Genomic DNA, 25027 nt, shown 5'->3' with positions numbered 1-25027 from the left:
GCAAGCAATGCAGTATGGGCCAGAAAAATCTAAAAAAAATTAGAATAATTAGTTATGATATAAAATTTTGATAGCTAAACTAAATTTTATTTCTATATCTTTTATTTTAAAGAAAGCAAGCAAGCAGCACTGGGTGGCCAGGGAGTCACTGCTCCACTCCACTCACAGCACACCTTGTTGCTGATGTGGAAGGGACCCACATGGATCATTGAGTCCAAATCCTGGCCCTGCATAGGGCATCCCCAAGAGTCACATCCTATGTCCTACAGTATTGTCCAAATGCTTCTTGGAACTTTGTCGGGCTTGGTGCTGCGACCACTTTCCTGGGGAGTCTGTTCCACTGTTCAAACACCCTGTGGGTGGCTGAACTCCACTCCTCAACCACCCCTTTTCCTGATATCCAACCTAAACCTCCCCTGACACAGCTTCAGGCTGTTTCCTCAGGTCCTGTCACTGGTCAGGAGAGTGAAGAGCTCAGTGCCTGCCCCCTCGCTTCCCTTCACGAGGAAGCTGTAACTGCAATGGGGTTTCCCCTCAGTTTCCTCTTTTCCAGGCTGAACAGACCAAGTGACCTCAGCCACTTCTCACGGCTTCCCCTCAATAAGGGGGTAGATTACCCTGGTGGGACAGGGTCATGGCATTTCTCAGGAGCTGCTCTGCCTGCTTCTGCTTCCCGCTGAAGATCAACTCTTTTATATGCCAAGAACCGGGAAAGTCTATTTCCCACACACACCGAGCGAAAAGATGGAACAGTCCTCCCCCGGGCATCTGAGGGGGCGGAAGCGCGGGAAGAGCCGCCAAGCTCCTGCCTTGCCCCCACCCCGCCCCCATCCCTCGACGCATGCCCAAGGGGCGCCCCCTGGCGGGCGGAGGGTGCTCCGCCGGACCCGCCGCGGCGGCAGGGGCAGCGCAGGTGAGCGGGGTGGGCACCGGGCGGGTACCGCGGGGCTCACCCCGGCTCTCACCTCACGCCTCCCCTTCCTCCCTACCCGGAGGGCTCCATCCCACCCCGCGCCCTTCCCCCGCTGCCCCACGCCCTCGTACCGCGCTTGTACCGCCATGGCGGCTCCCCCGCCCTTATGTAACGCGCCCCCTGCCCTCAGGTTCCTCTCAGTGGTCCCGGGAGCGGGCTCGGCGGGGCGTACGGTGCCGTGGTCTCCCCCTCCTCGCAGCAGCGCCGAGGGCTCCGACCCCCGGATCGCCCCCGCTAGGGCGGGACGGCCCGGAGCCGTTCCCGGAGGGCCGCGGGGCCGGCCCGGCTCAGTCCTCGCCCACGGGATTCGCCGCGATCGGAGCCGGGGAGCCGGATCGAGCGCCGGTGTGGGGGGGAATTAAGGTGGAATCGGTGCAAATGGTTACCAGGGCTGGACTGTGCTTAGAGAGCGCAGAGGCGGCACCGTGCCCGGGCTCGGCATCGGGGGGCTTGTGCTGCAAGGAATTCACAGAGAGAGCCCCGGCAGCCACACCGTCCGAGGGTGATAAATGTTAATTAAAAATTAAGTGAGCCAGGATTCCCCGCGTTTCAAGCTGCTCCGTGTGGAGACCACAGCCAAAGGTAGCGCCTAACTCAGCTTACCTGAGTTAGCTCACTATTGGCATTTTTTAAAGGATAAAGAGTAGTCACTTAGTTTAACCCTCAACAAATATTTGTGTTATAAAAGAGAAAAAGCAGCAAGAAAGTGCCCGTTGTTACTGGGGAGGGCCTCAGGAGTTCCTAGCTTCTCCTCCCGTATCAAATAAATAAGAATTTAAGATGTCACAGTTCCCCCAGCTCTTGGAACTGCCTGCTTCTTGGCTTTTCTTCCTCCTTTGGTAGGTTCCCCTTTTCCATCTCCACTCAAGACAATTGCTTACTGGCCACTGGGAAGTGTATCTGTGTTTCCTCCTTTGCCTTAGTCATTCCTGTATATCCTACACTTGTCAGAATTACAAAACTCAGAGAAACCTGACTTTCTGTGATGTTTGCAAAGTCTTCTGCAAGGATAATCGAGAGACAAATCACACTATGGAGAAGTACCACAACAAGTAAAATAGCTCATCAAGTGCTGTCAAATTAAAACCACAACAGACATGTCTCATATGTCTTTGCTGGAAGTGGAGGTTAAGCTGTAAAAGGTTCAGCCACCTTCAAGCAATGTAGTCTGAGGTTTTTGAGTTAGTTTGGGCTGAGTGCCCTGTAATCTGTGCAAACTCTTGTGCTGTGAAAGAAGTGTTACCTGGCAAGGTTGTGCATGGGGTTTCTGTTCAGTGTGCTCATAACCTCCTTTATTTTTTTAATTGTTAGTGGAATGCCAGTAGCCTGGCATCCAGTTTTCTAGTTGGCTGTTTATTTGTAAAGGCAAATGTAATCAGTGTGGTCACACAAAGACAGGATCCTTGTGTAATGTCTGCCAGTAATTTGATGCAGGGCAGCACAGCACCACATTAGCCAGTGCTTTAGTTCTTCTCCAGCATGTTTCACCAAACAGATTTTTATAATAATAATTTCCTACAATAGGTGTAGCATCTTGGGTTGTGAAGCCATTTGTTTTGTATTACCTCTGCCACCTCTTGATTTCAGATTTTGAAGGAGCCTTGCAGCTCTGGGACAAAAGGAAGGTGATACTGCTTTATAGTTTGAGCTGTTTGTCTTGTGAATCTCAGCACTAAATGAGAGAGTGTGATGGTGGTTGGCAGCTAAGGCAGAGAGTCCTGGGATGAAGGGACTGGTGTGTGCATGGGAAGTATTGTTTGGCTACATTTCTGGAATGCTCTAGTGGATACCATGCTTGAATTTACATGTCCAGGATAAAGGTGAATCATTAAAACCAAAAATCACAGACAAAGACTCTAAAGTTAGAAAGTGGTATGGTTATTATGCTGGGTGGGTGGCTCGGGCGGGATTGTCCCTGAAATGCGTGACCGCATCGCACAAGGATTTTTGACTTCTGTTTATTTCCCAAAATAATACATATGCATAACTCCAGCACCTCCCATCCCCATTTTGTATTAAAATGAGGTTATTAGTGCTTCACATGCGTGCAGTTCTTCTCTTGAATTGGGTCGGTGGTCTCAGGGATGAAGTCCGGAAGGTCTTCATCAGGTCTCTGTGACCCTCTGCCATGATCCAAGGCCCCCTGCTTCATGATGGATTAACACAGAGTCCAGGTACTGGGCATTGTTCTACTGGTTTCAATATGCTCCATAATGGTTTGCTTGCTCCACTTCTTTCTATAAATAAGCTCATAATATAACAATTAGCTTTAGCTTAAGCATCTAATAATCATTAACTTATCGTTGGTGTATGTAAATTCAATACGAATTGGTTCTAACCCTCAGCTAAAATCTTAAATTTTAAAAATCATAATTCAAAGGAAGCTGCCAAATGACTTAGAAATAATTTAACTCTCTATTAATACTTCCCAGGAATGGCTGAACTAAATGCTGCTTTAGAGACTTAAACTATTTTAAAATGGTCTATCAGAGAAGACTGTAGTGCCTCTCCTTGGTAAGGGACTGTTCTGTGTTTTTGTAAATGTAGTAGACTAGTTAAATTTCATATCTACCCATCAGCATTTCACTGTGCTCCCATTGCACTGATTTTCAGTGGTGTTTGTGTTCTATTTTTTGGGCCTTCCCAAGTTTACATTGTGTAAATAATCCACACCTTAGTTACCCCTGTATCTGCAAATCAGAGTCCTGCTTTGCTGTTTTGTAACTTCTGAGCGATTTTGCTGGTTGTTCCGAAGTAAAAGTGAAGCATAAATAAATCATGGCATATGAGGGTTTTGTTTGTTTTTTATGATGCAAAATTGTCAACCTGTCATTCTGTAAATCCCGGGAGACAGGTGGCCTTTCTGGTGTTTCATGGAAACTGGGATTAAACCTCAGGGGAACTTCACTGAGCACTGAATCAAAGCGAGCTGGGAAGAAGCTGTCTCAAAACAGCATGAAGAGACTGCCAAGAAGAATTATTTCCAAAATGAAATTTTATATAGACTATGTTTTTCATGCTATACAAAACACCTTTTTTATTGCATTTTTCCAAGGAAGGGCAGTTCTCATTCACAGCTTGTGTGTCTGCAGCACTGATGGGATTTTCATTATACAGACTTATGAGAGATGGTGCTAGCTGTACCCATTTCACTGTTGCTGAGGTATCTGTGTGACAAGTAAAACAAAACAATAATATCACTTTTTGCTGCAAAGAATCTTTGAAATGCTGAAAGGATTTAGAAACTGTAAATTTGTGTTGTCTAAGAAACTTTTCTTTGTGTATCTACAAAAGCAATCCTAGTGGTTTTAAAGAAGCTAAACCAGATAGATGGGTGGTTACTTGCTTTTTTTTTCTTTGTGTTAAAAAACTTTCTGCTGAAAAGTGCAGTAGGCTTAGGGTTGTAATACAGTGTGTAATTTGAACATTCCCATGTTTTCCAGTCTTGTCTGATTTGACCTAATTAGTGTGGGCATCTGAACAGTTTTGCATAATGTTTCCACACCATCTTTAATAGAATTAAAGATGAGAAGGGAGAATGGGAGAGAACTGAGGATTTTCTACACTATTTTGTCTTATCAGCTTTTTCCCCCCATGTTCCTTCATGTTCTCCACCATCTCCTTCCGATGGTGCAGCTGTAGCCAAACTGAGCAGTGAAACAGCTGCTGGCACAGTCCCTGCCAAAGCTGCTGCTTATCTGCAGTTTGCACTGCTGCTGCCTCCTGCTCTTCCCACTTCTCTCCCTCCCTAAGGGGTCTTCCTTAGCTCTGCCCGCTGTCCTTTCTCCAAACGTTCAAGTTTTCTTAGCCCAACACAAGACAACTCAAATTTCACTGTTAGCTGGATTAAACTGGAGGAGATCTTGTTGCTGCCTCTGCTGTTCTGATCTTGTGGGCAGCAGTGGGAGCATTTCATTGCCCACAGAGACTCACCAGGCTCCATGTTAGAGTTAGTTTTACGCAGCCACACGTACAAAGGCAAATTTCTTGTTTTCTTTAATTAAAAAGCCTTTTTGGTTTTTGAGGGAGGCTCACCACCCTTCTTTGCACAGATCATGATGTGATTTTCATTCATCTTGGGGGTAGGTAGTCAAAATTACATACAAGATACTTGGGGAAAATCTGTATCTTCATTTCTCCTGCACTTCTGCCACCTTTTTTCCAGCTTCAGTACCAGTGATCATAAGGAGTGCTGGATTAACAGGAATCATAATACCTCTTATCTGAACACTGCCTAGTTTTTGTTACAGTGGCAGTTGTGATTTTGTTTGTTTTATATCACTGAAATATCTTCCTCCCATGTTCAGAGAAAGAATAAGGATGATCCCTTCTTTCTGGGACACTGCCTCTCGAGGTGCTCCAGAGGGGAAAGGAGGCCATGTACTCCCAACATCTAGATTGTGTGAGGAATAGCTACTCACTTTTCATAGTTTAGGAAGGTTTATTAAACCTTGTCAAAAATACAACAGAAGACTGAATAGAGAAAAAAAGTTACGACGCCAGGAGCAAAATATTTTCTCTGCCATGTGCTCAGCCCCCTCACAATGGAGGTTTCCCCTTTTTAACCCTTTAACCCCTCTTAATGTTCTGTCCATCAACCCCTTCTTTGCTGTCCAGTGGTGAAGATCTCTTCCTCAAATCCTGATTGGAGGTCAGATGCCACCATAGCAACAAACCACCCCTCCCAGATGTCCCAACTCCAGCTGTCCCTTGATAACCATATGAGGGGGTAAAACATAACTATAAATCTATAAAACTTTTCTTAACCTGTATACATGATATTTGTCTATTAATTGTGAGAGTCAGTCATCGCATTACTCATCTATCGCAATTGGCTTGTCCACCAGGATTCCTGGGATTTAATTTCATAATGGGGGAAAACAGAGCGATGTTATTCATGTCCTGCCACTGGCTATTGTCTTAATTTCTTTTTGCTTATAAATGGAGGTATTTTGTCTCTACTGAACATAAGTACTCAATGTGACTTGAGAAATTTTACACTTCAGTTTAAGATTTAGCTAGAATGTTTGACTCAAAATCATGTCTGTCAGATGTTACTGAATTCAAATGTTATCTGAATTAGGGCAGTTGTAAGATAGCTTTTTGTGCTCTGATCTTCCATCCTTTCTTGCTTTTAGAAGTTTGAGGAACAGCTAGGAGGAGATCCTCAGTCCCTTGCCTGAGGGCCAGTACTGATGACCAGAGCACAGACTTTGGGGTCTGGAACAGCTGCCCTCTTGAGAATAGCAGACATCATCAGTACTTCTAAATATTTAACTTGAACAAAGAAATTGGTGACTGTCTCTCAGCAAATGATGGTGAGCTGTAAAGATATGTGGGATTTGGTTGTTTGGTTTTTTTTTTATTCAGACAGCTACTTCTTCATGGAAAGTGGTGTCAAGTAGCTGTTTACAAGGAGTGCTAGATGATGGTTTGAATGACGCACTTCCTTTAGTTCCTCAGTCACTTGCTGTGATGGTCACTTATGCCCTTAGTGTCATCAAAATATGTATGCAAGCTGGAAGACTTAATTGTCAAGGTGAAAAAGGGGACATGTTATAGAAGTTCTGAATGGCCATGGCAGTGTTTTGTTCCAGAAAGGAAAGACTCTGTGTGTGTGTGGCATTCACCCAGGATGAAACTAACCTCGAGTAGTTGAATGTTATTGTTGAATTACTGTTGGTTTGGGGAGTAAATCTGTGAAAGCTCTTCTCTTAGTTTGTGGAGTTGAAATACACTATCCTTCATAAATTTGGTGTGATCTCAGATTTTCAGAATTTAGTATCGTGAGTCAAGTGCTACTAAAATTAATTTCTTTTTTGTTTGAAATCTGAGAACAGAAAAGGCTTATGGCTAAAGATGAGCCCAAGCCGGTATTTTCTTGCGAATGAAACATGGCTGCAGCTGGTACTTTCCATAGCAGATGATTTGTGTGAACACTCAAATTGTGAGATTCTGTAATTAAGAACAGTGGAAGATTTGGGGATAGATGTCTAAAAAGATTTGCATGACGTAGGTGTATGACAGAAACAAGATGCTGAATTGGTGACTTGGGGGAAGAATAAAAATCTACCTGCCACCAAGTCTCATCAGAAAAAAGCTGAAGTATGTCACTTGATTGCTGTCCAAATATTTCTGAAAGTAATATTACACATGTTAATTTTTAACATGTTGCAGAAACTTCTCTTTACCTGAGGGACAGTAACTGACTTGTTCTCATGTTCCGTACACATATTTAATATCATAATGCTGGGCACTCTCTCATAGATGTGATTTTCTTATCTATACTGTGTGCTTGAGTAATGGCATTGGTTTCCTCTAGGTTAATTTCTAGTTTCTTCCCCTACAATATCAAGTGGGTACTTAGTATGTATCATATATATAAATCCAAGTATGCATTCAACTTCTTTTCTTACATGTGAAATAAACAGGGCAGGAGATATTTTTCCTTTTTTGATGCCTTTATTAAAAGTGATCAGCTCAAGGTTGGGAGGCCTGACGGATCCACGGCATCACCGTCACAACTCCCTGGAGTGACTCGGAGGAGGAGGCAAATGCAGCTTTGTCCACCAGGGGACAGAGCTGGGGATGCAACCTCACGAGAGCAGGCAGGGGTATACACCCCCAGGATCCCGGTTTTGAGTTGGCAGACTCAGGTCCTGGCTCTAACTAGCATCTTCTTAAGTTGTGGTGAGGGGCCATTAAGGTTTTCAGAGTCTCTGCTGGCTTCTCACCTCACCCCTGATGTCTAGAGACCATTTTGATCTCTGAGTTCCATATTGGCTCGCTGGTTTAGGGGTTTGTTAATTGCGTTTGGAATGGGGGCTTGCCCCATTGCATTTTGGCTCTAAACTTATCTGCATATCAACTCCTGGTTCCCTCCCCTCCACCGTCTGGCGGGAATGCCATCCTCTCACCTGGCCAAAAGCAGGGTGATGCTGATACAATAGAGTGAATTCTCAACCATAGATGGCTAACGACCCGATACTTAACAGGTGATTACAACAAGCAGCTAACAAAAGCACTCCTCTGCCAGAACTGGTTAAACTTGTAATTCTACTCTTGGAAAAAAAATGGGTAACCCTTTTCTTGTTCATAACACACGCGAGAACTCACAGCATCTCCAAGACCTTTTTTTGCTATCAGCATGAGACATGGATGAAAAGCGTTGCTTAAAATCAGTTATGTCTGGCTTTTGTACTATTGCTTAGTTAATTTATAACGTAAAAAATTCACTCCAACAGCACTTGATTTTTTTCTTAAGACTCACGAGTTTTGTGTTGGTGTTTACAGTGCCATATCCAGAATAGGTAAAATGTAGACATCAGCCTTTTTTACCTTGAGACACAGAACTGATGAAAAAAGTCTGTGTGCAGCTGCAGTTAAAGCAGGAAGATAAATGTAGCATATGTGTCAGATGGAAAAACCTTATGTCTTGGGAGCTGTGAACTCTCATTTAGCAGTCAGTGGCAGTTCTGTGTAAAAGCAGTGTCTTTACTCACTATAGCAATGGTTGGATGTGAGTAAGCAGGGAGTGGTGAAGTGAAAGTGTCTGTCAAAGACCAAAATAAGCATGAGTTCCCTACAAGTGTTGGCTAGAGGTGCTTCATCTTACCTACATTATCATGTTGCATGAATAACACATTAAGCCTTTCAGTATCTCTGTACAGCATTTCAACGTCAGTCTTTTCCCTCGTTTGTCTGTGTTAATTTTTAAAACCTCAGGAGATTGTGTCTGAAGCTCTGTGTCAGCTTCAGATCTCAGTGCTATAGTGACCTCTTTGAAGAGCATGTTTAACATGAGTACCACTCATGGAGAATTAATTTGAGAAGCAAAATATCATAATGAACTAGAAAAATACCTTAGTAATTTGTCAAATCTGGTATAATGAAGCTAAGTTTTCAGCAGAAAAAAGTATTCATTGCTATAAAATGTGTAAAGATATTATGATATCTTTGAGCTAATTTGTAGTTTTGGAAGAAGCAAGATCTTTCTCTTAAATATCTTTTAAAGGAAGAATACTTACTTTGCTTAAAGCACCACAGGCAAATATTACATGTTTGATCTCACTTGAACCTGCCTGGCCCTGTGCAGCCACCAGCTCTGTCACCACACAGGATGTAGAGCTGGCAGCAACCCCATGACCTACAGCAGGAACAAGTATGGTTGCCTCAGGTCCCTTCCTGCTTTTTCTCCAGTATTGATGAACATTCTCCAGTACAGCATGAAGAGCTGTAAATTTAGTAAGAGACATGGACACTTCCAAAATCTCACAAAGGAAAATCAATACTGTTCCCAGACATGTGACTTAAATTTTTACTGCAGAAGAATTTTTTGTTCTTTTGGCCAGTCTACTTCCTCCAATACCAGAGTCCATGAGCAGAAATCCCTGAATTATAGCAGTCAACTCTTAGCATAGAATGAAGAATTAATGTATAAGCCACCTTTAAGTGCTGGAAGGTACTACAGAGTATACTGAGAAGCATGTTCCTCTTACACTGGAACATGTAAGAGCATATTCCTCTTACACTGGAACTCTTACATGTTCCAGTGTAAGAGGAACATGCTTCTCAGTATACTCTGTAGTACCTTCCAGCACTTAAAGGTGGCTTATGAAAGACAGGGAGAGTTACTTTTTTCACAGGCAGGTGGGTCATAGGACAAATGGGAACAGTTCCAATGAAAAGAGGAGAGATTTGTGTTCCATGTTAGGAAGAAGTTCTTTGCTGTGAGAGTGGTGAGACACTGGAAGATGTTTTCCAAAGACGCTGCAGATACCCCATCCCTGGAAGTGTTCAAGGCCAGGGTGGATGGGGTTCTGAGCAACCTGGTAATGGTTGGAACTGTATAATCTTTTAAGTTCCTTTCCAACCCAAACAATTATATGATTTTGTGGTACATATTTACCTTTTTCATGTCTTTATCAAGAAGTGTGGACAACAGGTTCATAAATAATGGCTTTTCCTAAAAGTACCTACATAGGATTCTTAGCTGTGGGTCTCTTTTTTGGTCCCTTCACCTCTAACCTTCCCCAAGTAAGATCATAGGTAGTATTATAATGTAATTGAAGTGTTATGTACTAGCATTACCTAATGTCTTGGGGTTTTTTTTCGTGTGTTTTTAAACAGGAAGATGAACAGAACTGAATTTTACGACCTAAGTCCTGATGAGCTGGATTTTATCTTGGCAGGAGTTTTTGAAGATTGATGCAGTGAGAGAAGCAACAGCCAATGGCTTCAGAATCCATGATCCCTGAGCAGGCAAAACAACATCTCATAAAGGGAAAAAGGCGGCAGCAGCAGCAAACTCAGCCTTCCATCAGTGATGAGGATGTCTTCGTGTTTGAGGCAAACGAGGCTTGGAAGGATTTTCACAGCTCTCTTCTTCACTTCTTTGAAGCTGGAGAGCTCTGTGATGTTACACTGAAGGTGATACTTGCCACATATCCGTTGCATGTATCAGTCTGAAGATTAAGCTGCAGATAAGTGTGTTGAGAGTTGGCTGTGAATACTGACAGGGGTGTGGAAACCACAGAATACCTCTTGGATCTGAGACATCTCTAGAGATGCTAGGTTTTTTCCCCTTATTTAGGAAGTTTACAGCTGAAATAAAAACACCTAAAATACTGACAATCTGAGAGAGGAAGTACATGGCTTTGAGCGTATCCAACTTGCCTTCTCAGCAAGTTCCCACAGTTGGTCACTAATTACTGTCCAGTTCCAGCTACTTGTAATCTCTTTTTTCTCTATGTATTTTCATCCCCAATTTTACGTCCATGTCTGCATTTTGTGTTTTTTGCTAGATTCTTCTCAGCAAACAGGATTTCTGGAACAAATCTAACTTCCATCATTCTTCCAAGAAAGAAAGAAAAAAACCACAAATGGTTGTGTTCTACAGCTGATCAAAGAGTAAAGAAAGAGAGGGATGAAGCAAATTTTATGATTCTTGCATAGCATTGCTTTGAGGCATTATTTGTAACTCAGCTGTATATTACTTATATCTTGATTACAATAAACTTGTATTTAGCATGCATAGAAGTGGGTGCCAGCACCTTTGAATATTAAGTATTGCTTAGCTAAACAACTTACTAGTTCAAGGTAATTATTTAAGGAATAGTGATGAAGCACAGTTCCTAAACCAAGAACATATGACAGATGCCTTTAGGAGAAGTTGTTAGCCTGCTACTTAGACTGTTAGATATGAACAGGGAAAATCCTTGACAGATGCATGTCCCTGGTGTTACCAACCTTCCTCATCCCTTTTCTTGTTGACCTTATTCTTACTTTCCTTCCTTTCCACCTGCCCTTGCAAAAAAAAAAAAAAAAAAGGCAGAAAAGTCTTATTTTATAAGCATAGTTCAATGCATATTCCTGCTATGGAAACTACTTGGAAAAAATACTTAACTGGGGCTGCATTTTAACTTTACCTAAGTTAGGCTTGTATTAATGTTCATTTGTATGATCTGTGTGGAGCTATTTTGGTAACTTAAGAATGTTAGATGACATGACTTGGCTTCAGTGAAGGCTAGAGCAACCTGTGGACATACATCTTACTGTATGGCTTCCTAAATGAGGGATTTTCAAGTAACTGCTAACTATGTACTTAAATTAGAATTTTCAGGGAGGCTTGATTTTTCTTCCTGTAGTGCTCAGGTGTCACTCATGTTGTAAGAATAATCAGATTTCTACTGAACTTCCTGCTTTTGTGTGTGACCTGAGTTCATGAGCAATTCTAGCATTGCTTTTGTCAGACCAATTATTGTTTTAACTGCTGGCTCTTAAAATATGATAGTTAATAACTGGAGGGGAACTCTGATTTCAGAATAGCAAGAACATGCTATATAAGGTCTCCCTGCCCATGGCAGGGGGTGGAATGAGGTAACTTTAAGGTCCCTTCCAACCCAAACCATTCTGTAATTTAAAATTAAGCAGATTTAGGTAACATAGTAAAGCCACTTAATTCAAAAGAAGGTTTAATTAGAGAGTGGGATGGGGGGAAGAATTAAAGTGTCTGATGGTAAGAATGGCCTAAGAGCTTTCCCTGGTACAACAGACCACTAGTAGCATCTTTCCATATCAATACTGTAGTTAGTTGGAGTGCTGATGGTGTAACAATGATAAGCCATGGGAGCACACAGGAAGACTCCCTCTGCTCCAAAAGTTAAATTCTGGAATTTCACCTACTCTCCTGCTGCTGTCATATGAACAGTCTTAGAAGGCTGTTAGAAGATGGAGAGTGGCAGATGAATACCATCTGCTTTTCTCCTGATGGTTTGCTTTTTGTTAATTTGGTAGATCTGAACTGTTCTTTCTGGGGTGATCTCACACTGAAGAATCCACCTTTTCCTCTTTTTTTACTTTGCATACTCTTTCTTGTGTGTTTGCTTTCTGTAGTCAGCTCACTGCTCACCAGGTAGGCTACACTTGTCTTGATCATAAAAGGTAAGAACAAGTGAGTATTGAATCAGAGCTAGAAAAAAACCAAAATATCCTTTATAACTTAGTATCTTTTCTCAAATGCACAACAGCTCTCTATAACACCTTCATCTGAAAGTAAACATGTAATTTGAGTCCATCAGGGTAACTGCCTTCCTACAGCCTTTGTCAGTTTGCACTAACATAAAGGGATAGCTGGCTGACATAAGCAACCACTCTTGGAACACATATAAGAAGTGGATTGTTCATTTATTTTCAGTACTTAGATTCTTTTTAATGTAGTGGAATTATAGAATTTTGTAGGTGAAAAGCTTATTTTACATCTTCTGATCAGAATTTTGAGAAATACCTTTTCTTTATGGGGAGTACACTGTCTTATGGGTAAACATTCTAAAAATATTGAAGTGATTGGTAACTTTTAATAACCCCTGAAATAGCTGTTATTCCTGTTTTTACATGAATTTGCTTCTATAAACATCAGTTCTTCAACAGTAGTTGAAGTCCAGAAGTCCAGAAATCTAAATTAAGTAGTCTAATAATGTTCCTTTCTAATTTGCCCCCCTTAAAGTCTCTGAGTACATATAAAATAAGTGTCTAGCAGTCTCCTCCTGTCTCCAAGATGCATTAAGAATGTTCCTAAGGATATTTCATAAGGCTTTTAAGGAAAGGCAAGTTGAGTGCATCACTACTATTGCTTACCTGTGTTACAGCTTTGCTCTACTCTCACGGCCAAGCTACAACTTAGAATTCCTTGGGATACTTGGATGTAATGTCAGAAATACAGGAAAAATTGGGTTAATTTGTGTGGACAAAATACATGGAGTCCAGAATTCTTGTTTCAGTTTCACTGTTCCTGCTTTCACAGCCAAAACTGATGTTTCAGTAAAACATTGAAGTTTTTTTTGTTCTTTTCTCTTTCAGGTTGGTTCAAAGCTAATCTCCTGCCACAAACTGGTGCTAGCTTGTGTCATCCCGTACTTCCGAGCCATGTTTCTTTCGGAAATGGCTGAAGCCAAGCAGAATCTGATTGAGATCAGGGACTTTGACGGTGATGCCATCGAGGACCTGGTGAAATTCGCATACTCCTCAAGGCTTATGCTGACAGTGGATAATGTGCAGCCCCTCCTGTATGCCGCCTGCATCCTGCAGGTAGAACTGGTGGCAAAGGCCTGCTGTGAGTACATGAAGCTGCACTTCCACCCCTCCAACTGCCTAGCAGTCAGAGCGTTTGCCGAGAGCCACAATCGCATCGACCTGATGGACATGGCTGATCAGTTTGCTTGTGAACATTTCACAGAAGTGATGGAGTGCGAGGATTTTGTGAGTGTGTCACCACAGCACCTCCATAAACTCCTGTCCTCCAGTGACCTGAATATTGAAAATGAAAAGCAAGTTTACAATGCTGCTATCAAGTGGCTGCTGGCCAATCCACAGCATCATGCTACGTGGCTGGATGAGATCCTTGCACAGGTAGGGTAGACCGAGGCACCAAGTCCCTGTCTCATCACTGGTTTAGTTGTGTAATCAGCTCTTTGTACTTGGGTAGATCTCAAGATGAAAAATGTTCTTAGGTTTTGGTGCCTCATCTGGTATTCAGGGTTGGGAGTTGACAGTGAAAGCAAGTTAGAGTACTTGAATATTGGGGAGAAGTGATATTCTCCTATTTCTGTAGAGAGAAGAGTACTCAGTTTATATTCATGGCTGGGAGGTGGGGAACCAACAAAATTTACATCTGTGGTTGAGCAAAAATGTTTTACACTGACACAAAACAGAGAGAATATAAATCCATCACTTCACTTGGCTTGCCACACCTACAGCCTGATATGCTCGCTGTCCTTGCTGTTATGTATTTGTACTTAAGAAAAGAGGCAAAGCTGTTGGGTTTTCTTACATGGCTAGGAAAGGAAACTAAGATGTGTCACATCAAGTTGTGTCACAGTATTTGAGACAGGTGTGGAGAGCCTGTACTGGGAAGAATTTGCGTACCATGTGCTGCAAAACATTCCATGTGTCTTAGCAGGTAGGATTGCCTGGGCAGTTTTAGTTGTCTCTGAACTCCAACTTGATTATTTTGCATTTGGCTGAATTGATAATATGGGCATTATGTGAGTAAGAAGAGGTCCACTGAGATGGTGCTGTCATTGTCTTCATGAATCATTTTTCACATTTCCTAGGAAAAGATCACAGTGGTCTATTAGCTGTCTTCCATAAATCTTCAGTTTCATCTAGACTAGCATGAGGTTTTTGGTTCAAAAAACCCTTCTTTATTATGCTATACTTAAACTTATTGGCAATAAAATTAAATGTTTTTTTAAAAGAAATTTATTGCCCAGTTATGCTAGCAGTTGAGATTAATAGTTGTATTCTGTTAATGGAAACCAGAGACTAGATTCAAACAAAGAAAAAGTAAACCCCTTCTTGTAAATATGGGCTGTTTGCCAGAGCATATGAAGACATCAGTTGACTTGGACATTACTGCTAGCAGAAGACATGCCTGGGCTTCTAGACAATGATTATTTATGTCCTATTGAGCCTAATGGATTTCACTGTTATAATGAGGTTCTGAATTTAACAACCTGGAGTTCCTACCATGTCACTAACCTTAGGAGCCTGTCAGTAGGGCTACAGTGGTGCTTTAAAGTAGCCTCAAATAAGCTGGGCCAAAATAAAGGAAAAAGTGGGACTGAAAGCATGGAGGTGAGGAAGAACGTGTAGAGACATATGCTTGCTTCAAGACAAAGATGCTTGTGTCAGTGCTATAACAGCCCCATCCTGCTGCTCTGAGAAGCACTGGAGGTACTGGACTTCTGCACAATTGCTGTTGAGCCAACTGAGAACTGCTTGACAGTGTTGACTCCAAACCTTAGTGTAGCAAGCTCTGAGCCTGCTAGGGCCCCGTGGAGGGAAGAGGCTTAAAATGCCAAGTCACGGTGAAATAGCAAGAAGCCCTTCTCTTCTGCCTTTTGGACCCCAGTTTATCTCTGTAACCCCATAGATCACTTCTCCTTAACTCCTGCTATTGGACAATTTCTGATCCCCTTTTGCCCTATATAATGGGCTGTTTCAGCCCACTCTGGCAAGAAGATCTGTCGCTGGAACCCTTCACATACCCGCTAATAAAACCACTGTGGAACGCCAGGAATAGTCTTCTCCTCTCTCATGTCTGCCTTCCAGCCTGCGTGTGCCTTAGCAAGCAAAAAGCTGAAATTATAGAAGAGCTGATAAATCACTAAAGAGCTGATATCCCTTAAGCTTGCTAAGGTTGCCTGTGGCTAAGAGCGGCTTGGCTACTTGGACAATCTGTCCCCAAAGGACTGAGCTATCCAGCCCCGTGCTGCCTGCTTGGGGGCAAACTAGCCCAGCAGGAAGCAGAATACCTTAGGAAGTCAGGTGGAGATTTGCTTCAGTTCCCCCCACTAACATCTCCCACCTTTGCCTCTGTACTTTGTATTCTGCACTGTTTGTCTTCAAAAGAAGAATGAAAAGTTTGCTCAAATAAATGGCAGGAAGGATTTAGAGAAGGAAACAATTATTACTTTTTTAAAGTAATAGTTGTTACTCTCAACTTTCACTCTCTCAATATTTCTTTTTTTTAAGTTTGAAGTCTGCCAAGTCTGCCTTAAAGAAAGGTGTTACTGCACTAGCAATACCTCCTTTATAGACACTTAGTTCATGGTGATTAAGTGTTTCCGATTTGACTTGCCACCCAAAGAAAATGAGCCATTTTCCAATGAACAAGCCCATTTATCCTGGCATAGCAGTGAGCTAAACATTCATACCCAACAGCAGACTAATCTGACAAAGCCCTGGTAAAGCTGCAGGTGCTGTCTGCATCACACTGGGCAGGTGCAGGTGCAGCATGGGCAGCAGCTCATCTGTTTCCTCAGCACAGCCTGGGCCAAGGGACACTTCTTCACTGTGGCTGAAATGCAAATGATTGTAGCAGATATTATCACTGAAAAGAATTGTTCATATCACTGTTGTCTGGAACAGCTCTGTGAGCTGCCCTCCTTATTGAGAAGCATAGGGCTGCCGGCTGGCTCTAGAGGTGCCGGCTGCTGCATGTGCAGCACTGCATGGTGACACTCAGCAATTTAGTCACTTTCTCCAACTGTGTTCATTTCTGTGTCAGGTACGGCTGCCTCTCTTGCCCATTTGTTTCCTAATGGGTGTTGTGGCAAAGGAAGAGATTGTCAAGCAGAATCTAAAATGTCGGGATTTGCTAGATGAAGCAAGAAACTACCACCTTCACCTGAGTAGCAGGGCAGTGCCTGACTTTGAGTACTCCATTCGCACAACACCAAGGAAGCAGACTGCTGGTAATTAAATGTGTGTCTGGTTACACAGTAAGGAGTGGTGTGGAGAAAAAGCAGCACATCTGTGTGGGTGTCTTGATATCAAAGCAGGTTTAGTTTGATATAAGGGTTGTTAATGACTATGCAAAATTGGGAAAGCCATTATGTACCTCTCTGGTATTTCAGTAATGTGCTGCATTATCCTAGCAGAACTTTAGCAGTCATTTTCTTTCTTTAAAGCATTAATAATTTATCTGGATTAGCTCTTATCTGTATTAAAGCTAGAGCTCTTATGTATGTTATGATCAGGCAATCTGTTCAAAGCTGTACCGAAAACAGTGGACAGTTATCTTTTGGTGTTGAAGGTTGAGCTAACTTTTTAAGTCTTTGACTAACCTACACCAAAAGTGAGTGATGAATGTTGACTGCAGATCGTAATTTCTATATCATTATATTTGACAAACAATGGACTTACCTCCTTAAATCAAACTACAAAAAGGATATTTAAAATAGGCATTATTTTTACAAGAGCATAGATAGCTAATTGCCATAGCAGTATGTCAACAAAGGCAAAAATCCAGTACCCAGTTATGAAGAGCAATGAGTGTGCTCCTTTAAGTGAATTACAACTTCCCCAAAACTATGTAATTTTCAGTTTGCTCTGCTATACAACTGTTTTTGCCCATCCTCCTGCTAGTTCTCTGTAAACCTGTTTTGTGTTCTCCAGGTGTGCTGTTCTGTGTCGGTGGCAGAGGTGGATCAGGTGACCCCTTCCGCAGCATTGAGTGTTTCTCCATCAGTAAGAACAGCTGGTTCTTTGGCCCTGAAATGAACAGCAGGAGGAGGCATGTGGGTGTGATCTCTGTAGGAGGTCAGTAACCCTATTCAAGCACCCCCAAGCAAGAGGGACTTGTTTGCTCCTCTTGCAGAATTGGTACTTTTACTATCTATACAAGAAGTAAACTAATTGCTTAATTGTTGGATAGTCTTCAGTTTAGTAAAGCTTCTCCCCCTTTGAAGGAATGTTTGGTCCTGAGCCAATCTGAGACTGTGCTTATGGAAAAAACATTATTGCAAACTGACAGAATTGGGCTGTTCAGACTTGGGAAGAGACGTTATTGTGGCCTTTCTGTACTTTACAGGCTTTTTAGTGGGGCCTGTCATAATAGGACAAGAGGTAATGGTTTTAAATTAAGAGACCATAGATTTGAACTAGATATCAAGCAGAAGTTTTTTACAGTGAAGTTGGTGAAAACCTGGAACAGGCTGCCCAGAGGTGTCATAAATGTCCCATCTCTGGAAGTGCTCAAGGTCAGACTGCATAGCACTATAAGCAATCTGAAAAGGCAAATATCCCTGCTCATTGCAGAGGGGCTGGACTAGATGACCTTTAAAGGTTTCTCCCAGCCCAACTGAACTGTATATAGCTTCTGGCCTTAAATAGGTGATTTTTTAAAATCTATTTATAAAGAAATTGCCTTACACAGTAGTCACCCAGAATTTGCTAGTACTTGTACTGGCTCCCTTCCTACTTAAATCCATCCTGGAAAGTTACTAAGACCATAACTCTTCCAAGAGCAGACCTAGCTTTATTTTTGGGTCTCCGTCTTCAGAAAACAGATCTGTGCAGTCCAGAGCAGCACAGATAATTAGCACCAGTAATGCAGCAATGCACCAATAATGCAGCTTTCTTTTGTACTTAGCAGCCGCTCTGTTGCTCCAGCAGAACAGAGATAATTTTTCTTCATATAAAATCTGGTGAGACTGGTACATGTGTTCAAACTGATTTGACCTGCAGTACTTAAATTATGGGAAGGTTTTTTGTTTACATATTCTCAAGCTTTGTATAAAAGTTCACATTGTAATAGATTCCTGGTTGAATACAGCATATAAAACTCTGATGAAAACTTTAACCTTTATTTGACCTCTTTGTCTCCACAGAGGCAGGGATATTATATAAATGAAAACTGAAATGTTGCCAAACAATCTCTGTTTTAAAAGATGTCTGTGTGTTCAGGTAAAGTCTACGCAGTAGGTGGACATGATGGAAATGAACACTTAGGAAGCATGGAAGTATTTGATCCTCTCACAAACAAGTGGATGATGAAGGCATCAATGAACACAAAGAGGTATATGTGTCCCACACTCCAAGTCTTAGTCTGTGGTGTACCATTTCTTGCTGATGCTGAAAAACATCCTGTCTGTCATGCTTTTTTGGGGGGTTTCTAAACTGTTCTATTTCTAGGAATTTCTTTCCCCTATTTTGGTGCTTTATGCTATGAATGTATCACCCTTCTGTTCTTTTTTTGGAGGAGCTGGCTTCTGGACCAGGGACATCTTCTACTCCAGCTATGCTTGCATTCTGGTATCCAGGGCCTTTCTGCTGTGCCCAGTAAAAAACTTGGAACTGATGAACTGGTTCTGTGCGGTTTTTGGTCTTTTTAGGAATGAGTGAGATAACTGCCAGCATAACATGAGAAGTGAAATAGTTCATAGTGAAAATTTAAAAAGTTAAATACTACAACAGGAAACAAATAGCTGGAGTGAGATAACTGCCAGCATAACATGAGAAGTAAAATAGTTCCTAGTGAAAATTTAAAAAGTTAAATACTGCAGCAGGAAACAAATAGCTGCCTATGTTTTTCACACAAAAGCCCAGAAACACGCAATCTGAAAGTCAGATTGAGGACTATTTTGTCTTGACATTTAAGATTCTTATAAGGAGTTACTGAACTCACAGATCTGTAATTTTTTTTTCTGCTGTTATTTAAATCAGTGTCCCTAATTCTGCATTCTGTTGTGGTGTTTGTTGTTTTTCAAAGCATCATGTGCAAGTAGGAATGAAATAATAAATATGGCTTAAGTCCGAAAGCTATTTGTAGCTGTGACCTAGTTAAAGTAGAAGACCCAGACTCCTAGAAGCAACTCGTTCTACTTTTTCCATCCTGCCACCACCCCAGGGCATAATTTCAGCAACCATCACCCCTAGATTTCTGTGACATTTATTATTGAGTACCCAAGTAAATGAAAGGGTTGCTGTGCCCTGGCTATCTCCCAGCTCCACTCCTCCTATTCATGGAAGTCTTGGAATACTTAGTGGAGAAAAATGCCACCACAAAGTGGTGTATGTGTTACCTGCTGAGGCAATTTAAGATAAGGCCAGGATATTGCCACAGTGTTTGTTCTGTAGAAAGATTGTGCCTCCCTTGCTCCTGCCTCAGTATCTCTGAACCTTCCCTCTTTAATGAGACAACAATGTTGTCAGTAACATGGTAATTCACCTCACTTGGTTGTTAAAGTAGAAATTTAATGCTTTTATTCTAGACCATACTTTCAATTTTATAATACTGATTGTACTCTAATATTGGTAGATTTATTAGAAACAAATCTGACAACAATTTTAACACTCAATTAAGAAACACTAGAATGGAAGAAACCGCAATTAAATCTTGCTAGAGTTCAGCTATTTAATATCCAGCACAGGTTTGCCTTTTAATATGTATTAATATCACCCCAAATCATTCTCAAATGGTAGCAGCCAGCTATAGCAACGAAGTTAAAACCAATAGGTTTTGATTCATCTTCAGATTTAATAAAATAGAGGAATCATATCTAAGATGTTGTCATGTATCCAAATATGTGAGCAGAGGACTTGGCCTTAGAATTGACATTCAGTGAAAAGGACACAGGTGTGCAGAGGGGCAGCAACATGATTTTCTATAAACATCACTTTTAAAATTTCCATTACCCTTTTCCCTCTAGTTTGAAACAGGTGCCATTCATGTGCCATAGCACTTGCTGTGTAGCTCCCTCTGGTTAAGGACTTGGACTGAGGTCTTGCTCCTGTGGTTCCCTAGGAGAGGCATCGCCCTGGCGTCCCTGGGTGGCCCCATTTATGCCATTGGGGGCTTGGATGACAACACGTGCTTCAGTGACGTGGAACGCTATGACATCGACTCAGATCGCTGGAGCACCGTGGCTTCCATGAACACTCCTCGGGGAGGCGTCGGCTCCGTAGCCCTGGTGGTGAGTCGCTGCTGGGGAGCCCACCTGCTTTTCAAAGCTGCATTCACAAGGCAGAACACAATGTCTGAAACAAAATGCAGCTGGTGGGTCTGAGCACTTCTAGTCACCAAATCCTGTGCAAAAAGTGAGGATACTTATTGTAATACACATAGCAAATTTAACTGTTTTGACAGTATTTGAGGTACTGGGAGGAGTACTATTCTAATGATAGGGATAGTGCTTCCTATCTCGCTCAGCCAACTGGTTTGTCATGGTCATTATGTTTAAGGGTACCAAATGCGTGCTCTACTTTATCCCCCCATGCTCTGAAAAATAGCTGCAACACTACAAAACTGTTGCACTTCTTTCATTGGAAGAGATAAAATTTATGTTAGATAAATCTGTTGTTGGAATTCTTAAATTAAAGCAGATATACCACGTTTTCATATAATTTTAACACTGCTTATGAAAAGCTGAGTAAAGGCAACTACATCACAAATAATCTTTGCACAACTGTTTTCCAGAACCATGTTTACGCCGTGGGTGGCAATGATGGTGTAGCATCTCTTTCCAGTGTGGAGAAATACGATCCCCACTTGGATAAGTGGATAGAAGTAAAAGAGATGGGTCAGCGAAGGGCTGGGAATGGTGTCAGTGAGCTCCATGGCTGCTTGTATGTTGTGGGTGAGTAGGGATGTGGCATTTTGTAGTGCTGCTGCTACTGCCAAGTACTTGGCTTTGGAAGAGGCTGTTGTTGCTAGAGGAACCAAGAACAGATAGAGCTGACCTGTACTTGGTGTTCTTGGGCAGAAGAAGAATGTAAGCACAACCAGGTCATATTTAAACAAAGGTACATTAGCAAGGAAATGAAAAGCAGCTCCTAACCCACATTTCAGGAGGGCTGATCTGTTCAGGACAATATGTCTTTATTAGAAAATCCTCTCAAGACTCACTACTCTTAGTCTCCTTTAAGGAAATGGTTCTTAAGTTCACATGCTTTCAAACATAACTCCAGTTGTGTTCTGAGTGTAGACAACAGTAGCTTTTTTTGCACTTATTCCACAGCTTCTTGTCTTGTGTGCTAGCTTGTATTTACTTGCTTTCCTGAGAGAGGAAGATGCCAAGTGTGCCACAGTGATAGTTTAAAAAGCTCTGACTTGTGTATTATTGTAAATGCTTAAATAGATTCTGAACAAAATGCTTCTCTGACAGTTTCCCCAGTAAGAGGAATGCATCACTAAGTCTTATAAGAAATTTTTTCCCCTACTCAAATATTTGCCAATGCTGTAATTTGAGAACACTGCTAGAGTGTGTTTTGCATAAAGTAAAATAAGTTTGAGACCATCCTTTTACTGGTGTTAGGTTTCTTTCTCTTCTGATTGGGAAGCTGTTTCATTATAAATATGATTAATTCAGAGGGAAAAATAATAAAATTAGAATCCTTGCAACTTGAGTAGAAGAAAGTTATTGCTCTGGGTGATGCTTGAGCAGTGAGAAGAGGGTGAGCTGTTAGATTAATTTTTAGGAGTTTGTAAAGTTCTGGTAAGGAGACTGCTGGACAAGACCCCCTGAATGCTGAGAATGATCTGATAATGCCAGTCTTGGATATTCCCTGCACCAGGAGTGCCAAAAGCTGACCGTGTGATTGTTGTTTGTAGGTGGGTTTGATGACAACTCACCCCTGAGCTCGGTGGAGCGTTTTGACCCGCGCTGTAACAAATGGGAATATGTGGCAGAGCTCACAACTCCAAGGGGTGGTGTTGGCATAGCAACACTGATGGGAAAAATTTTTGCAGTTGGAGGTCATAATGGCAACGTGTACCTGAATACAGTGGAAGCATTTGATCCCATAGTGAACAGGTAATTTCAAGTGTTTTGTTTGTCCTAATAAGACAAGGAAATCTGCCTGTATAAAAACATAGCGGCATAGAAGCAGTGTGCAGGAGGAGCCTAGCTGTTGTTTCCTGGTAATAATTGAGTCATAACCATGGCTATCAGTGCAGGACTGCTACTTATATCACTAGGGCAGTCTTACAAATATTTAAGCACTTCCTTCTCCTCTGCTCATCTTGATCATCGCCCTTTCATTCAGTAACAATCTATATTCTTCTACTTGTTTCAGTCTGATTTTGCACTAAATGGGGTGCATTTTTGTGCACAGTGAAGAGCTAGGCAGTGTAATAGAATTTCAGGCACAGAAAATACTTTCAGGTTGCTCAGAAAGGGCAGGAACTTATTTTTCTTTTTCTCCTGTAGGTGGGAACTCGTGGGCTCAGTGTCACACTGCAGGGCAGGGGCAGGTGTGGCCGTGTGCTCCTGTCTCAGCAGCCAGATCCGGGATGTGGGCCAAGGATCCAGCAACGTTGTGGATTGCATGTGAGCACTGCCACCTCCTCCGAATTCCAAAGAAATGCTACAAGGGAGGCACCACAGAGCTTCTAAACGCTGTGTTTTGTATGGTAGGTTAAGGAATAAATCCAGTACATTTTCTTTGTGAAAATGGTATTTTCTGCAACTATAAAACTTTTAGTGGCTTTCTATCAATAATGATACAGAAAAGCCTGTGAAAACACAGAATAAAAGTGTGATTCACAGGAACAAACCTGCCAAGAACTCTAATCATCCCATTTTTGAGAAGCTGCAATTTCAAAATCATTTGAGGCAGCTGTTGCAAGGACTCAATATTGAACTGTAAATCAGGCATGTGGTAAGGAGCGCAGCAGCAGCTACTGCTGCTGAGCTTCCCCCAACAGCCCTGCTACGTGTTCTCTGGATGACTCGAGTGGCATTTCATTTAACTTATTTTCTGGAATGGAGTCTTAAACGTTTCCCTATTGTACAAGAACTTTGTAACAGAGGTGTCTCTTGTTTTAGAGGTAACGACATCTCTGATATTCCCTGAGATAACTGAGGCAGAGAAGTTAACTGCTTACGTCCCAAGGGAATGCTGGCAGGGATTCTGTCTGAAAACTGTATTTCAATGTACTCTCTCACACTAATAAACTTGTTAGAAAGCCGGAAAGATTCTTGACCTGAGTTTAGCCACTGGAATACTGCCATTCTCTAGTCTTCCATAAAATTTGTAATTACTACCCCCTTTCCAAAGGAGAGTTTATGAAGTTGAGAAGTCCTGAAGTAACCAGAAAAAGTTGTCCTATTTTGAGATGATAGTGTATAAAAATGTAGGCTTTACTGGTGTTTTGAATCACCATTTTTATAGAAAATGGAAATGCATAATAAAATTTGTGGTATTCTGTAAAACTTTTTAAGTGCAACACTGGAAGACTCGACTGATTTCAGTATACAGTAGCAGCTCTGGTAACATTCTCGAGTTATTTGCTCTTTTAAGGGAGCAGATAAATAACCTCAAAACCTTAAATGAATCAAAGAGAGTCAGCAAGAGAGATAATTGGGAATAAACCAGTACTTCCATCAAAAGTTGAGATAGCAACATAACAGCCCTGCATACAATGATGTCTTGTTACACCATTACAAACCCTGAATCCCGAGTAAAGTCCTGCAGGAAAGACTGCAGATCCCTATTTCTGTATCACCTTGAACAGACCAACAACTGACAATCCTTTGTGACCAAAGTTTAACAATTACCAGGTTGTTCCAAATGCCCAGGGGGGGCAGCAAACTTATCTGTATTCAGGACTTGGAAGAAGCAGGACAGCTGGAGTGAGGAGGCACAGTCATGTTTTTCTGCTAAGTTACCATCATTTGGCTTTCCTGACCAAAATAGCTTTGCACTTTGGTGCACTTATTGCACCCCGAGACAAAGGGAATAATGAAATTATGCAATAAAACATTTGTACTTCAAAGCACCTCATTTGAATGTCTTGAGTATACTGGTGCTGGGAAACATTACAGCACTCAGGATTTTTTGGTTTTTGCAGTGAATATTTCTCAACAGGAAGCTTCTGTTAGCAGAGAGAATCCTGCATTACCACCATGGGCTGCACCACCCTGCTGCCCTCCTCACAAGGATGCGGTTACCCTCGTGGCTCTTGACCTGACTCTGACGTGTGGAAAAGAGGAATAAAAGTTCCCTCTCTGGGACCAAATGGATGTCCTGGCTAACATAAACCCTGAGTTTACCAAATGGCCTTGACTGTGTGTAGTGGTTTTGCATGAGAGGCACTCACGGAAGTGATAGAAAGCTGATACGCCTCTTGAACACTCACGTAAAAAAATAAAAAAATCATGGGAAATCTCTTTCTTTTCTGGTTGTCAAAGAGGTAACAGGCTGGGTTGGATGGCCCCTGCCGCAGGCCAGGCCTCCTTCTAAACCAAAACCACTGTGTGTTGAAACCAG

At 41.9% G+C, this 25027-nt stretch overlaps 1 protein-coding gene across 5 annotated transcripts; it reads left to right on the top strand.

Annotated features, from left to right (window-relative positions):
• Positions 1–818: 818 nt before the first annotated feature.
• KLHL8 (kelch like family member 8) lies at positions 819–24780 on the top strand. 5 transcript variants are annotated; one of them, XR_001993057.3, is made up of 11 exons: positions 820–913; positions 10103–10402; positions 13331–13879; positions 16542–16728; positions 17432–17575; positions 18722–18833; positions 20562–20730; positions 21234–21393; positions 22368–22569; positions 22966–23168; positions 24626–24780. XR_001993057.3 is itself a non-coding variant. In XM_018926961.3 (10 exons), exons 2-10 carry the CDS (start codon positions 10205–10207, stop codon positions 23087–23089), a joined length of 1845 nt encoding a protein of 614 aa, XP_018782506.1. In that variant the 5' UTR covers positions 819–913; positions 10165–10204; the 3' UTR covers positions 23090–24541. The 5 variants fall into 5 exon arrangements, 2 of the variants coding, with proteins under 2 accessions (XP_018782506.1, XP_009099627.1); XR_001993055.3 differs by having other exon boundaries at positions 24609–24780; XR_001993056.3 differs by lacking the exon at positions 24626–24780 and adding an exon at positions 24319–24541.
• Positions 24781–25027: the final 247 nt, after the last annotated feature.

Source organism: Serinus canaria, chromosome 4 (assembly GCF_022539315.1).
Source record: "Serinus canaria isolate serCan28SL12 chromosome 4, serCan2020, whole genome shotgun sequence".
Lineage (NCBI taxonomy): Eukaryota > Metazoa > Chordata > Aves > Passeriformes > Fringillidae > Serinus > Serinus canaria.
Note: the sequence above shows the minus strand (reverse complement) of the source record. Positions and strands in the feature narration are given on the sequence as shown.